Raw genomic sequence first — 16053 nt, 5'->3', positions numbered from 1 at the left:
AGTTGAAGTTTTCTTTTTGGTTTCCATGTGGTATTGCAGCTTTAAATACATCTCAACACAAAGTTATCGTCGCTTTTGTTTCAGAGGGTTAATGAGGGTGTTCATTTTTATAATTCACCTCTACCCCAAACTGAAAGGTCTCTTGTATAACCAAGTGCTTCACCTGAACTAAGTTCACAATGCTGTAATTGTACTGTGTGTGTAGTGTGTTTTGGGTGCATTGGTATGGGTGTAACCTATTTTGAGAGTGTGTATGTGTGTGGGGCATGTGGAGTATGTGGGGAGCCATAGAGATGTACAGCATGGAAACAGACCCTTCGGTCCAACCCGTCCATGCTGACCAGATATCCCAACCCAATCTAGTCCCACCTGCCAGCACCCGGCCCATATCCCTCCAAACCCTTCCTATTCATATACCCATCCAAATGCCTCTTAAATGTTGCAATTGTACCAGCCTCCACCACTTCCTCTGGCAGCTCATTCCATACACCTCGCCCTCTGTGTGAAAAAGTTACCCCTTCGGTTCCTTTTATATCTTGCCCCTCTCCTCTTAAAGCTATGCCCTCTAGTTCTGGATTCCCCCACCCTAGAGAAAAGACTTTGCCTATTTACCCTAACCCATGCCCCTCATGATTTTATAAACCTGTTTCCGGTCACCCTTCAACCTCTGACGCTTCAGGAAAAACAGCCCTAGTCTATTCAACCTCCCCCTACAGCTCAAATCCTCCAACTCTGGCAACATACTTGTAAATCTCTTCTGAACCCATTCAAGTTTCACAACATCCTTCTGATAGGAAGGAGACCAGAATTGCATGCAATATTCCAAAAGTGGCCTAACCAGTGTCCTGTACAGCTGCACATGACTTCCTAACTCCTATACTCAATGCTCTGACCAATGAAGGAAAGCATACCAAACGCCGCCTTCACTATCCTATCTATCTACTTTCAAAGAACTATGAACCTGCACTCCAAGGTCTCTTTGTTCAGCAATATTCCCCAAGGCCTTACCATTAAGTGTATAAGTCCTGCTCTGATTTGCTTTTTTAAAATTCAGCAGCTCACATTTATCGAAATTAAACTCCATCTGCCACTCTTCAGACCATTGGCCCATCTGATCAAGATCTCGTTGTACTCTGAGGTAACATTCTTTGCTGTCCATTGCATCTCCAATTTTGGTGTCACCTGCAAACTTAATAACTATACCTCCTATGTTCACATCCAAATCCACTACCTTGTCCGTGTAGCCCTTCATTTGCCATGGCTAATCCACTTAGCCTGCACATCCCTATACACTATGGACAATTTAGTATGGCCAGTCCTTTCAACCTTTGGGACAAAACCCACGCGGACACAGGGAGAACATGCAAACTCCATACGGTCACCCTAAACCTATATGCCTTAGTAAGTGACATTTCTATCCTGGGAAAAAGACTCTGACTGTCCATTCTATCCATGCCTTTCATAATTTTGTAAACTTCTATCAGGTCGCCCCTCATTCCCCTGACATTCAAGTGAAAACAAACCAAGTTGTCCAATCTCTCCTCAAAGCTAATACCCTCCAAACCAGGCAAAACCTTAGTAAATCATTTTAGTGCCCTCTGCAAAGCCTCCATGTTCTTAAACTGTGACAACCAGAACTGTACACAATATTCCAAATATAGCCTAACTTAAGTTTGATACAACTGCAACATGACTTGTTAATTTTTATACTTTATGCCCCAACTGATGAAGGCAAGCATGCCATATGCTTTCTTGACCACTATATCCATTTGTGTTCCCGCTTTCAGGGAACTGTAGACCTGTATTCCCAGATCCTGCTGTATGTTCATACTTCAAAGGGTTTTGCCATTTACAGTATACCTTCCTCCTACATTAGACTTTACAAAATGCATCATCTTGCATTTGTCCAGATTAAACTCCACCTTTCACCCAAGTCTCCAGCTTATCTGTATTCAGCTGTAACTTCAGGAAATCTTCCTCACTATCTGCTCAAACTACTAATCAGGCCACCTACATTCTCCTCTGAGTCATTTATAATATTACATTAACAGGGGTCCCAACACTGATCCCAACAGAACACCAGTGGTCACAGGTCTTCAGTCAGGAAAACAACCATCCACCTCTATGTCTGCCTTTTATGATGAAGCCAGTTTTGTATCTATCTTACAAGCTCAAAAGAATTTAAACAAGGAGCTAGGAGGGCTAAGAAGGGCCTTGAAATGTCCTTGCCAAACAAGAGTAAAGAAAGTTGAAGGCATTTTCCTCATATAGAAGGAGCAAGAGGATGACTAGGGAAAGGAGACAGATTCCATGCGGCTTCACCTTTTGTATCAGCCTGTCATGAAGAACTTTTGACAAAGGATTTGCTAAAGTCCACATAAACAATGTTTAGCTGCTGCCCTCTGCAATCATCTTTCCCACTTCCTCAAAAACTTCAATCAAGTTTGTGAGACATGACCTTTCCCACACATGCCATGCTGCTGCTCGGTAATTAGTCCATATCTTTCCAAATGTGGGTAAATCTCATCACAAAGAAGCTTCTCCAGTAATTTTCCTACCACTGTATACCCCTGGCCTATAATTTCCCACATTTTCCCTGTTGCCCTCCTGAAGCAAAAGAACAACATTGGCTGTTCTCCAGTCCTCTGGGGCCTATCCTGAGACTAAAGAGGATAAAAAGGTTTTGTGCGAGTCCCCAGCAACTTCCTCACTAGCGTCCCTCAGCATTCTTGGATAGATGCCATCAGGTCCTGGAGACTTTTCCAATTTTAATGCTTTTTAAAACACCCAACTCCACCTTCTTTCTTCTGTCGATATGCCCCAGAATATCAACATAACCCTCCTGTGACTCACCATCCACAATGTCAACGCAAAGTATTTGTTAAGGACCTCAACCACTTCCTCTGGCTCCACGCATAAATTCCCTCCATTGTTCTTGAGTGGAGCTATCCTTTCCCTAGTCATCATCTTGCTCCTTAATATACGAGAGAAACATATTAGGACTTTCCTTAATCCTGTTTGACAAGGACATTTCCTGGCCCTTTTTAGCCCCCCTCATTCCTTGTTTAAATTCTTTCTTGCTTTCTTTATATTCTTCAAGGGCTATGTCTGTCTGCAAAATGTGGGTCAAAATGTCCTATTGTCCCAATGTAACTGATATGACACTCTGCAAATTTTGGCAACTCTTGGTTTCAGCTCAATAATATAATGAACAATTATTGTGGGCAACACGGTGGCACAGTGGTTAGCACTGCTGCCTCACAGCGCCAGAGACCCGGGTTCAATTCCCGCCTCAGGCGACTGACTGTGCGGAGTTTGCACATTCTCCCCGTGTCTGCGTGGGTTTCCTCCGGGTGCTCCGGTTTCCTCCCACAGTCCAAAGATGTGCAGGTTAGGTGAATTGGCCACGCTAAATTGCCTGTAGTGTTAGATGTAGGGGCATGGATGGGTTGCGCTTCGGCGGGGCGGTGTGGACTTGTTGGGCCGAAGGGCCTGTTTCCACACTGTAAGTAATCTAATCTAATCTAAACCTTTTAACTATCATGGAGGATCTAATTTTGTTTTAAGAGAAGATTTTCATAAGGACAGTATTTAATTTGACATTGTAAAATTGCTGCCTGAACTGCTGTGCTCTTCCAGCACCACTAATCCAGTATTTAATTTGACATTGTTTGGTGGCATGGTGGCTCAGTGGTTATCACTGTTGCCTCATAGTACCCGAGTTTGATTACAGCCTTGAGCAACTGTCTGTGTGGAGTGTGCACATTCTCCCTGTTTCTTTGTGGGCTTCCCCCTGGTGCTCTGGCTTCCTCCCACAGTCCAAAGGTGAGATGGATTGGCTAAGCTAAATTGCCCATAGTATCCAGAGATATGCAGGCTAGGTGGATTAGCCATGGGAAATGCAGGGTTTCAGGGGAGTGGTTCTGGGTGGGATGCTCTTTGGCGGGTTGGTGTGGACTCATTGGGCCAAAGGGATTGCTTCTACACCATAGGGATTCTATAATTACTTGTAGTGTATGGTGGAAAATTATTGAAAAATTTATCACGTGTACATAAAACATTAAGTGTAAAATTTTTAACTCAGCATGTCTGAGTAGCAATTCTGTAAGGGGGAGTGAGATGGGGACTTTGGATGTTCTGATATTGTCCACTTAGCTGTACCACGGTGCTCCTCTTTATCTTAGACTGTGACTGCAGTGCAGCGGGAACCCAGAACAACGACTGCCAGCCAGACCCGAGCACAGGGCACTGTAACTGCAAGCCAAACTTTACAGGTCGCTTCTGTAAACAGTGCATGCCCCATCACTTCGGAGCAAACTGCCAGCGTAAGTTAATCCTGTGCTCAAGGGAGAGTCAACCATCTGTTGCAATGCTGCCATTTAAGATGTCACCTAGTAGATGTCTAGGATTTGTGGCGAATTGTATCTAAGACCGGTTGAAATGAAGGGAGGACTGACCATCGCCAGCAAAGTTTTTTTTTCTTACTCTCAACCTTGCAACATCTTGCTTTCGTGAAGTGTCTTTGGAGAAGCCATTTGGAATAATGTTTTACATTAGAGCAGAGGAAGGGGAAAGAGGAGAAAGTTTTAGGTTGAGAATTCCTAAACCTAAGGCACAACAGCTGAGGCATAGGCACTGATGGTGGATCAAAGAAAATCAGGAGTGGGCCAGAGCCGAGAACTGGATCTACATGGAGATCTCCGTTTTAGGGCTGCAGAAAATTAGAGTTGATGAGGAATGTGACCACAGAGCTATTTGCAAACTGAGGTGAGAATATTAACTTGTAGTCCATTCTGACATTGCTGGGGAGGGTTTAGTTCACTTCAGCGTTATCTGCTATCCAGTCGCCTAGCCCATAGACAGTAAAATGTTAATGGGGATAATAGCTCGGAAGGTCTAACATTTTCGAGCAGTTATTGGGGGCAGAGTGAGTTTAGGCTTCTTTGCTGTGTGACTATTAAATTATCCCATGCTCACTGTCAGTATAACTGTTATATGATTTTAGCATGCCGCTGTTTGGGCCCAGGCGTTACTGGCGGGAGCTGCAATGAAGAGACTGGACAGTGCATTTGTCGCCAGGGGTTTGAAGGTTTCTACTGTGACCAGTGTGCCCCAGGCTACTTTAACTATCCACTCTGTCAATGTGAGTCAGCTTTCATTTATAACCTGTATAATTCTCTACAGTTGGAAGTATACCGAGTGTCCGTGAACTAAAAGCTCCATTGGTTAAGCTTTAGAATTCTCTTCAAACATTATGTTAATGTTTCTGGTTGACTGGTGTAAAGCAAAATTAAAACATTATGCTGCTATCAGCCAAAGAATCTACAAAGAAAACTGTTGACTTCAACAGTCCATAGCTCCCAGTGGAAGATTGTACTGACTAATTCCTAAATGTGTTCAGAACAGAATTAATTGATTAACAAGTGATTCTAAGTTTCACAATTCTGATCTAATGACTACCTGAGTTTCTACTTGTCACTCCTGACATGTCATCACCTCCAGGGTACAATAATTATTTAACTGCGACAACTTATACTTAAGTAGTGCCTTTAATGTTTTTGAACATTTCCAAGGTCCTTCACAGGATTATTAACAAAAATTATTACACTGAGCTGTATCAGGAGACAGCAGGTCAGGTGACCAAAAGCTTCATCTAAAAGGCAGGATTTAAGGAGTCCCTTAGAGAAGGGACGAGTGGTGGAATGACAGAGGGATGCACTTTGGGACTGGAATAACTAAAAGCACAACCACTAATGAGCTGGACCAATTAAAATCAGGGCTGCACAAGAGACATGTATTTTAGATGGAGAGATATCTTGGATAGTTGTGGGGTTGGAGTGGATGAGAGAAATGGGGATAGAGACAAGGCTGTGGAGGAAATATGGTGAAAACACAGATGAAAATTGTAAATTGTGGTGTTACTTAACCAGGAACCCATGGAGACGAGGGAGTTGAGAGACGATAGTGAAATAGGATTTAAGACATGGGCTGGAGATGTTTGAATGACCTGATGTATACAGATGTCAGGATGTGGCAGACCAGCCAATAATGTATTGGAATAATCGAGTCTCGAGGTAAAAAAGGGGAGGATGAGGGTTTCAGCTGGAGAAGCTGGTTGATGATACAAAAGTAGAAATAGATGGTCTTAGCAATTGTACAAATGTGAGGTTGGAAGTTTAGCTTGGCACAGCAAGATTGTGAGCAGATTGCTTTAGCCAATCCCGATGAAGGGCTTTTGCCCGAAACATTGATTTTTCTGCTCCTCGAATGCTGCCTGACCTGCTGTGCTTTTCCAGCACCACTCTGATCTTGACTCTAATCTCCAACATCTGCAGTACCCACTTCTGCCTTAACCTGAAACTGTTGCCAGGAAGAAGGGTGGAGTTGGCATTCAAGAATGAACAATGGGTCATTTTTCCCAATATTTAATTGGAGGAAATTTCATCCAGTCCTGAATGTTGGACAAATAGTCTGCTGATTTAGCTCATTTAGGGGATGTGTCAGACTTATGTTATATTCAGTTGCAATCCAAAGTCAAAACCCTGAACAGATCTTTACTCAACAGATAGAGTTGGTGTTGTTGAGCACCTCTTAAAAACGGGAACTCTGCTTTCTGGTTTTAAAGTAAATTTTTATTCTGGTAAAACTCAAACTGCCTTTTAGAGCCATAAAGTCATAGAGATGTACTACATGGAAACAGACCCTTCAGTCCAACCCCTCCATGCCGACCAGATATCCCAACCCAATCTAGTCCCACTTGCCAGCACCCGGCCCATATCCCTCCAAACCCTTCCTATTCATATACCCATCCAAATGCCTTTTTAAATGTTGCAATTGTACCAGCCTCCACCACTTCCTCTGGCAGCTCATTCCATACACGTACCACCTTCTGCATGAAAACGTTGACCCTTAGGCCCCTTTTATATCTTTCCCCTCTCACCCTAAATCTATGCCCTCTAGAACTGCACTTCCCCACACCAGGGAAAAGACTTTATATATTTAGGCAAAAGTGAGGTCTGCAGATGGAAACCAGAGTTTAGATCAGAGTGGTGCTGGGAAAGCACAGCAGGTCAGGCAGCATCCGAGGAGCAGGAAAATCACATTTCGAGCAAAAGCCCTTCATCAGGATCAGGACCTCATTCCACCCCCCGCCCCCCGCACTGCCGTGTTTGCCACCACTTCCTCCCCCACCAACGCCAATCACCTGCATTCTGCTCACAGATCCCCTGCAGAACCCACTGTCACCATCCCCGACCCCAGAACCCTGAGGGGAACATCCCCCCTGCTCATGAGTCCACCCCCATTCCCCCTACCACCACTCCCAATCCAGTTACAGGCACCGCCCCCACTCCCAGCTCCACACCTACACCAGGTCCCAGCTCCCAGCCCCGCCGAGCTTTCACCAGCCACATCCCCCCCCCACCCCCCAGACCTCCCCCTCACTGAGGATGAACGATCAGTCCTCAGCAAAGGCCTTACTTTCATTCCCCCTCCATCCATGCATCAATAAGCTTTATATAGTTATCCTATCCATGCTCCTTATGATTTTATAAACCTCTATAAGGTCACCCCTCAGCCTCCGATGCTCCAGGGAAAACAGCCCCAGCCTATTCAACCTCTCCCTATAGCACAAACTCTCCAACCCTGGCAACATCCTTGTAAATCTTTTCTGAACCCTTTCAAGTTTCACAACATTTTTCCGATATTTTGTATAATTTTGGCCCTCCCACACCAGAGCTTGGCCAAAATTATTACGGTTGCTCAATTCATCGTTGACTTTAAATGCAGTAGGCCTATTTTATTCTCTTCAATGATAAGAGTTCAAACAAATGATTGGGAAACTGTCAGATGCTTGACACTTTGTTCCATTTCTTCCTTTCTTCTCTGTAACTGCAGTATTTTTGAATTCCACTTTTTGGCTGTTGTGTTTGCTTACATAACAACAATTATGGCATTTCAAAGTAATGCATTGTGTGTGAAGCACTTTCAGGCTCTCTCGTCACATGTAGCAGTAAACTGATATATAAATACAACTCCTTTCTTTTGAAGTCTGTTTTCTTACCTTATTAACGGATACTTACTTAGAAAGCTCACTTACATCAGCTTGGTTTTAAGTTACCTCTGAAGAAGGTTTTTGAGTTTCAATCTGACTGCTGAGAAATATGAACTTTAGTCCCTCCCAGATATACTGATGCTAGCGAGAAAATGAGGAAAGTAGGCAGAGCTCCCAAGAGGGCAATTCAAACTGTGACTTTATGCCATTTTCTTCCCTTTGTTTTTCTGCAGTGTGTAGCTGCAGCGTTGCTGGCAGCTTGCCTGAGGTTTGCGATCACTCTGGCCGTTGCCTGTGCAAGCCCGAATTCGATGGAGCTCGCTGCGACCAATGTGCTACTGGATTTCATTCCTACCCTCGCTGCCAAGGTTAGGATCTTTCATGCAAGGGATCCAGGCTAAATAGGACATTGACCAAAAACACCAATCCCTGATATTCATAGGGGAGGGAGTGGGGGGTGGGTTAGTACCAGGTTGGACATCCAGAGACAAGGTGAGTGTGAAAGTGCTCCTGAATGTAATGGTGGGATATCTTTACAACAGTAACCCTCTTGTTTCTCTGACAAGGGCGGTTCACCAGCTGTCTGGTGGGAAGGTCAGTATTCCAAGTACATGTCTGGGAGCAGGAAAGGGAGAGTAAGGATAGAATCATGGCTGGACCTGGATGATGGAGGTTGAGGTCAATGCAGGGAGCAGTGGATGACAGTAGCAGGAGGGAGCATGGGATGGAGACCAGTCACAGCCGGTGAACATAGGGAGGAGAGCTAAAGGGAGAAGCACTCCGTCTCCTCTTGGCCCACGAGTATTGATGGAAATTGCACTGTCCTGCTGGATCAGCCATTTCTCCCCTCCCTTTAGACATTACTTTGGGCACAGCCTCATTCACAACTCGGCCTTTAACTCGGTACCCCCCAACTCCCAGACTCATCCATTCTCCAATCTTCCAACTCCTCAACCTGACGAAAGCATAACACCCCAACAGTCTGACTCCTTGCTGAGTCACTGTCCTCACTCTTTGGCCTGACCAGACTCCTAGCCGATTGACCCATTCTGATTTCCCTCTCCAGACTTGAGCTAACTAACTCCTCTGACGTGCTGACCACTTCTGACACATCCCAACCATTGCCACCCCGTCTCACTCACCTGTGCTTGCTCCCTACCAAGCTGCCACCTTGACCGCCACCCTGTATACATGCCCCCTTACATTCCCCCACCCCACCTCCAAAGCCTGGCACCTGACTAGCTTCCATGGAACGCCCTTCCCCAGTCAGATCATCCACATTCATTAACACATCGAAAAGCTGTGTAAATGTTGCACAGCCGTTCAGGGTGTTAGTGAATCAACTTACCAGAAAGCAACAAGTAGTGCTGTCAAAAGGTCTTTCCCCTGAATAATGTAGTGCTATGCAGAAGCCAATTGATCCAAGGTCAACATTTATGAGGAGTGTGGTATCAGTGGTCCCAGCCTGAACTGCAGGGCTCTATTGGGGCAGGGTATAAGTCGGAGCAGGAGCAACGGTCCAACAAGTTTTGCCATTCCTGGAAGATTCCTGCCCAAATTCCTTTTGACTATGTTGCTGCAGCTAGAGTGACTAAGTTCTGACTTGTCATCTTTTCTCCAGCTTGTTCCTGTGATGTTCGTGGATCAGTGGACAATTTCTGTGGATCTACAGGCCAGTGCCAGTGTCAGCCCAGCTACGCAGGCCCCACATGCAACCAGTGTGCGCCTGGTTTCTATGGATACCCCAGCTGTACATGTGAGGAACTTTGTTGTTAAATGTTGTTCAGTCCACACAACATGAACTAAACTTGTCAGTTTAAAGGCTAAACTTCCAAGACTCCATTCTAGATTGGAGTGAAGCATTCCATCGCATTTCTGATTTGTGCCTTATAGATGGTGAACTGGGTTTGAGAAGTCAGGAGGTGAATTGCCAGTTGCACATTCAGTTTCTGACCTGCTATTGTAAGCATGGTGTTTAGAATAGCTGGCCCAGTTACATTTATGCCCAATGGTCATCCACAGGGTATTGACACTGAGGGTTTCAGTGACGTCAATCCCATTGAACATTGAGGACATAGTTTGAACTCCCAGTTAGAAATATTAATACATTTTACACAGTTGTAATGGTCTGTAATGGAGGCAATGATCTTTCCTTCTTGCCTTGTTCACAGCATAATCTTTGATTCACATCAGTGTAATGTCTTTCAAATTATAAAACATTGTCAGTTTGCAAGGAATGTGGTAAATGAAAGGCGGGATAGTGGGAGAGGTGATGAATAAATCGAAGTTAAAGAGGCAGCTTGCAAGGACATGAGAGAGAGCTAACCAAGCCTAAAGGTTTAGTATAAGAATACAATACTATCGGGCTTTGGCTGAAGGCTTCAATGATGGAGACCAATGTGAGCGATAAGGTAAACAGACCTATAGCACATCGTAGATCAGAATTGGATGAATGAGTGGTGCTTGCTGGGTGTAAGGTCACAAAAATTGGCAAGGGAGAAGGTTCTCATGAGAAACATCTAAGAACATGTTCCCAGTTGGTAAAACAGCTCCAGTTAAGTTCTAACCAAGGTTAGATTGTTTAGTATTCCGAAACACCAGAAATACAGTTATCCATTCTCAAATAAATGCACTTTTTTCAAATCCTGTTTATATTTCAGTAATGTTGGCTGATTATTTGACGGTGGATAGTTCACATGTGTTCCCTTTCTTGCTATGAAAGAGTTTCTTCCGGATGTATTTGGTCACTGACTCTCCTCCATGTGTTGTGATACTAGAAGTTGTGTGTCCATATCATAATCTTCAACAAGACATAGCACAATTGCATGAAGCAAATTCTTGGCAGTAACCAATTGTTCATTTATTGCAGCCTGTCGGTGCACCTTGGAAGGCTCATATATTAACTCCTGTGACCAAGAAACAGGGAGGTGCAGCTGTCGCCCACTTGTGACGGGGCTGCATTGTGACACATGTGTCGAAGGAGCTTATGGGTTTCCTGATTGTCGAGGTAAGAGCTTTTGTTGCATTCTGCTGCACAGTCTGTTTCACAGCTACCTCACTGAAGTAGGAAAAAGTAAACTCACAATGAAGAAGGGGGCAGTGATCGAATGGAAGATAGGAGGAGGCATATGGAATGTGAGGTTCTGAGGGCTCGACATTCATCAAGACAGTTGTGATGATGTTTCTCTCACTTTTTCACTCCTTACCCACCCCCATCAAATGTAAATGAGGTGGGTAAGTTTCTTTGGTGAAATTCCAGCTGCCGTACCTGGTCTGTAGGTACAGCAGATGTATAGCTCATTTAAGATGCCAGGGAGCTTGATCTCCTATATACTGGTTTCTCAAGCCATTTTTTTCTCCGAACTCCCTGGTGTGGAAGTTGAATATGTTCTGTAATGGCTGACAGAACCCATTCACCAAATTACCATCCAGGAGGTGAAGACAAAATACATTCCATGGCTCTTGGATTTTGGGAACATTTCAGTACAGCAAGAAAGCTCCATCATTTTAAAAACCAAAAGAACTGCAGGTTCTCTAAATCAGAAACAAAAACAAAAATTGCTGGAAAACCTCAGCAGGTCTGGCAGCATCTGTGGAGTGAAATCAGAGTTAACATTTCAGGCTGAGTAACCCTCAGAATAAGGAAGACCCTTCCTCAAGAAGAGTTAACTGATTTCTCTCCACAGATGCTGCCAGACCTGCTGAGCTTTTCCAGCGACTTCTGTTTCAACTCCATCACTTTGTTCATGCCAGTTCTTTGTCTTAAATCTTTATATCGTGCCCACTCAAGTTTTCCAAGTAAACATAAATAAAGGGAAAGCCATCGATGCAATTGTAGATGTTGTAGTAGACACTGAAGCAGTGCCTTTGTTCAGCGGTGTGACACATGCCTATTGTGTCTGCCCAGTATACAAGCCACTGGTGGGTCGGGGGTCACACCATTAGATATTTGGGAGTTATCCTTTCTGGTTGAGTCGAAGCAGATTCCTGATGAAGAGCTCACGCTCAAAACATCAACGCTCCTGCTCCTCCGATGCAGCCTGACCTGCAGTGCTTTTTTCCAGCACCACACTTTTGACTCGACATGGAACAACACATTATACAAAGGAGTGATGAAGATGTTTATGAGGAAAATTAAAGTTTTACTTGAAAAATTTGAGAGGGCATAAAATTAAGATTTAAGCGAAAGAACTGACTTGGCTGACTAAATGATGGAGCTGGTCTTAATGTTCCCAAAACCCATGATACCTGAAATAAATTTTGTCTTCACTTCCTGGGCGATAATTTGGTGAATTGATTCTGTTGGCTCTTACAGAACACATTTGATTTCATGCCAAGGAGCCCAAAAGAATGAAAACCTGAAGGGTTTGATAACAGGCAGGCAATGCACTCTGCTACAGGTACTGAGGACCAGTGCCCACACCATTATGACGTTAAAGTGAAGAATGTTAGGCAGACTTACATATTGAGAAGAAACCACTTCTACTTTGGAATGTTTTGTGACTGCCTTCCTTCGTTCCAGTTGCAAAAAATTCCATGAGGTTCTCACTTCATGGCTCTCAAAACAGTGAAGGGCTCACCAGGTTTTAGAAACCTGGAATACTTCTGGCAGAGAGAGAAACTATTTGGCTAGTCATATTTCTACCGGCCACAAATAGTTATGAATGGAGATTGAAATGTTAACTTTATTGCTGTCTTCAAAGATGCTGCAAAGATTGCATGACCTTTTCCCAGCATTTTTTTATATTCAGTTTCCCCAGCTCTTGCTCAGTAGCACAGTACATTACCATGTTTGAAGTCGGTATCCCACCGTATATATGAAGGTTTTCTGCATCTACTATCGGGCAGAGGGTCTAAACATTCTTCAGTTCCTCCCAATTCTTTTTATTCTCTGCATTTCAGTTATTGTTGTTGTAACTCTATATTCATAGCACCATCTGTTTTCCTTTGCAAAGTAATTATAATTTGTTATCATTGTTATAGTTTAATTATGTACAGATAGATCTAACTTTTATCATTGACATGTAATCAACTTAAAAAGGAAGCAAGGACCTTGTCTTTATAAAACACTTGGCGCATCCACCATGTTCGGAGTCAATGTAGTGTAAACACTGTTATTAGGTGGACAAAAGTTGCTGGCAAATTCATGGATTTTCATGGCCTTATTCTTTGCTTTTTTATTCACACATAGTGACTTCCTGTGACCCAGCTGGCTCCACATCTCTCTCCTCTGACACTGTAAGTAATATGCATTTGTTAAGTATTAAACATTTGAATTAGTTTCTGTTTTGTGAACCGGGTCATTGTTCTCACAAATGTCTTGTTTGCATGCTTTTACAGCTCACATTTACTGAAACAAAACCAAATAAATTTCCTTCTCTGCATAATAAAATTGTAAATGTTTTCTTTCCAAATGTTTTCCCTCTTTCATTACACAGGTTGGTGTGGGAGGGGAGGGGAGGGGAGAGAGAGAGAGAGAAAGAGAGAGGGGGAAGAGAGAGTTGTGTGTACGTTAATTTGTTCTTAATTCCAGAAACCGCAAACCGGTAAAATGGTAAGATATGTGTGTTTGGTTGAGAGCTCAACCCCTTCGCAGCTAGTTTATAATTTGTAATGCAACATTATCTGCAATTTATATAATTTTACTGGGTGCTCTGGCATCTGCCAAGGACACTATCATTAATTGGGATGAAGGCCAATGATAAAGAGACCTCACTGTCTGCTACTACTGCATAGCCCATTTCCTCTAGGCTGTCTGGAAAGCTTAAATGTAAGCAAAAATATTTTTCTGTATATAGATAGTGTAATTGCTCACATACAGATATCCTGAGCCAGCAACATGGGCCCAAAACTGTTTTTTATACACCCCTTCAGGACACCAGATTCCCAAACATTGATATAGAAGCGTTCTAAGCTGATATTTCACAGTAATCATCATTTAACACTGTATACCAAATGGGATTTGGTGGTTCTTGAAATTTGTGCAGATGTGCCAGAGTTTAAGGGTTAAAATGGAACTGACTTCTGATGGCACATTACATTGATGCTTCCTCCCCAGTTTTGAAGAGACAGTCTGTCTCAGACATTATTAATTGAAACCTTCTACTTGCAAACCAAATCATGCAGAGCTGAAGCCTTTTAGTAATTTGTGGGAAATGTCCGATGATATTGTCATGCACTTCCTCCTGGGTTTTCCCTGGAAATCACCGTGACATTCCCAAGGCAACTGTCTTTCGCAGTTGTTTTCATCTCCAAGAGAGTGTGAATATCTCATGTCAAAGATGGACAAAAAAGTGTGACAATTATTTAGAACTCATTACCCACCAGAGCCAAAAAAAACATTTAGTTGATGAGTTGTGTTCATAATCCACTTTAAACAAAGAAAATCGGTCCAGCAGTTATTGAAGCAATTGAAACAGTGGAAAATCAGAAATTTGGTGGCAATGCCACATTGGCCTTATGTGCAGTTAATCCAATGAGGCAGGGAAAGTACAGCGAGTAGGGTAGGTACAGAAATGCTGCAAAGTTTGAAGAAAACTCATACTCAAACAAGAACTTTACTGATAGTTGGTGAATGTGGTTGATATTATCAGAGATATCTATCTATGCATCTTGTCCAAACAGGAATCTTGTCAATGTCGGACAAATGTTGAAGGTTCAGCGTGCGATAAGTGCAAGCCTCTTTATTGGAATCTTTCAATAGAAAACCCACGAGGATGTACCAGTAAGAAATTACTTCATATATCTTGCTTAATACAAGTGGACTCCTTTCCAATTACTGTTCTAATTTACCTTCTCATGCACAGAGCCTGCAAGAATTACATTCTTGCAGAATCGTACTGTTGTCAGTTACTGACTGTCTTTTATATATATATTATTTTTCAGGTTGTCAATGCCATATCGAAGGTACATTAAATGGTGTTGCGGAGTGCCTGCAGGTTAGTTAAAGAAATTTGCAGTCCAACGACATTTTTTTGCAAAATCATGCCTTTACCACATTCAGCAGCACTTCGGCCAGGTGCTGGGAATTCCATAGTGTCCTTATATGGATATACTGGTCTGAAATTCCAAGGATAGGCCCCCTTAATCTGGACAGGGCAGTGAACATGGAAAGAAGGTTCACCTGAACGCCTTGACTATTACCAGATTTTCCTTTTGGGGCACATATAGGGTAAAATCCTAGTGCATCCATGTTTGTCTGTTTTCTGGTCTCCACAGCAGAAAATTACCAAATTTCAACAAACCACAAATTGGAGTTTTATGACTAGATTTAAAAGCATCAAGCAAAAGCTAAATAAAATTGTCATATCCATCTTCATGCTGATAACAAGCTCCATCCTAAGACTCAGGCCTTCATAGATTCAGCATGATAAATTATCTTGTGTGAGAGTCTCACTGTTCACAAACATCTTGTACCTCCTTTCTGTTCCTTTCATAGTATGCACTTAGAAGAGAAATCTACTTCTGCGTCATCTGCAGACTTGACGTTAATGTGTCGAAGTGTATTATGCATGATTATCAAAATCTGAGAGTTTCCTTTTATTTTAGGTAGTTTCTGTAATGCTGCTGCTTCTTTGCTTTCTAGAGTGATGGCCAATGTTTCTGTAAACCAAATGTCTGCACTCACCATTGCACAACTTGTAAAGCAGGATACTATAACCTCGACCACAGGAATTATTTTGGCTGCCAAGGTAAGTTACCTACCCAGCTTGACAGCGTTACATTTATACAGCACTGAATGAGCAAGCCAGGGTCTGAGGTGCACGACCTTTTTATTTGGTTATGACAGTCCGGGCTCTCTTGCCTGTGGTTTCTGTTGACCTTCTGAAGCTCCAGTAATAAAACTCTAAATAAACTTTGGCAGCTGCAAGGACTGGTTTGTTTGGATTTCAAAGTGAGTTATTACCTGACGGATAAAAGGATTAAAAAAAGAGAGCCTGTGTTGATGGGAAAGACAGCATGGAGCAACTGACAGTGCTAAGCTGCTGGACTGTGAATCT

General features: G+C 43.1%; 1 protein-coding gene across 1 annotated transcript in view; it reads left to right on the top strand.

Moving 5' to 3' along the window:
* lama5 (laminin, alpha 5) overlaps positions 1-16053 on the top strand; it is a 296784-nt gene that overhangs the window by 152928 nt on the left and 127803 nt on the right. Inside the window, exons 12-20 of the mRNA XM_072556417.1 lie at positions 4185-4325; positions 5006-5143; positions 8287-8421; positions 9675-9809; positions 10923-11060; positions 13245-13291; positions 14678-14777; positions 14939-14991; positions 15639-15744. Of these exons, the coding sequence (XP_072412518.1) occupies positions 4185-4325; positions 5006-5143; positions 8287-8421; positions 9675-9809; positions 10923-11060; positions 13245-13291; positions 14678-14777; positions 14939-14991; positions 15639-15744 (993 nt within the window). The remainder of the gene's footprint in view (positions 1-4184; positions 4326-5005; positions 5144-8286; positions 8422-9674; positions 9810-10922; positions 11061-13244; positions 13292-14677; positions 14778-14938; positions 14992-15638; positions 15745-16053) is intronic.

This window comes from Chiloscyllium punctatum, chromosome 37, assembly GCF_047496795.1.
Source record: "Chiloscyllium punctatum isolate Juve2018m chromosome 37, sChiPun1.3, whole genome shotgun sequence".
In the NCBI taxonomy this organism is placed as follows: domain Eukaryota; kingdom Metazoa; phylum Chordata; class Chondrichthyes; order Orectolobiformes; family Hemiscylliidae; genus Chiloscyllium; species Chiloscyllium punctatum.
Note: the sequence above shows the minus strand (reverse complement) of the source record. Positions and strands in the feature narration are given on the sequence as shown.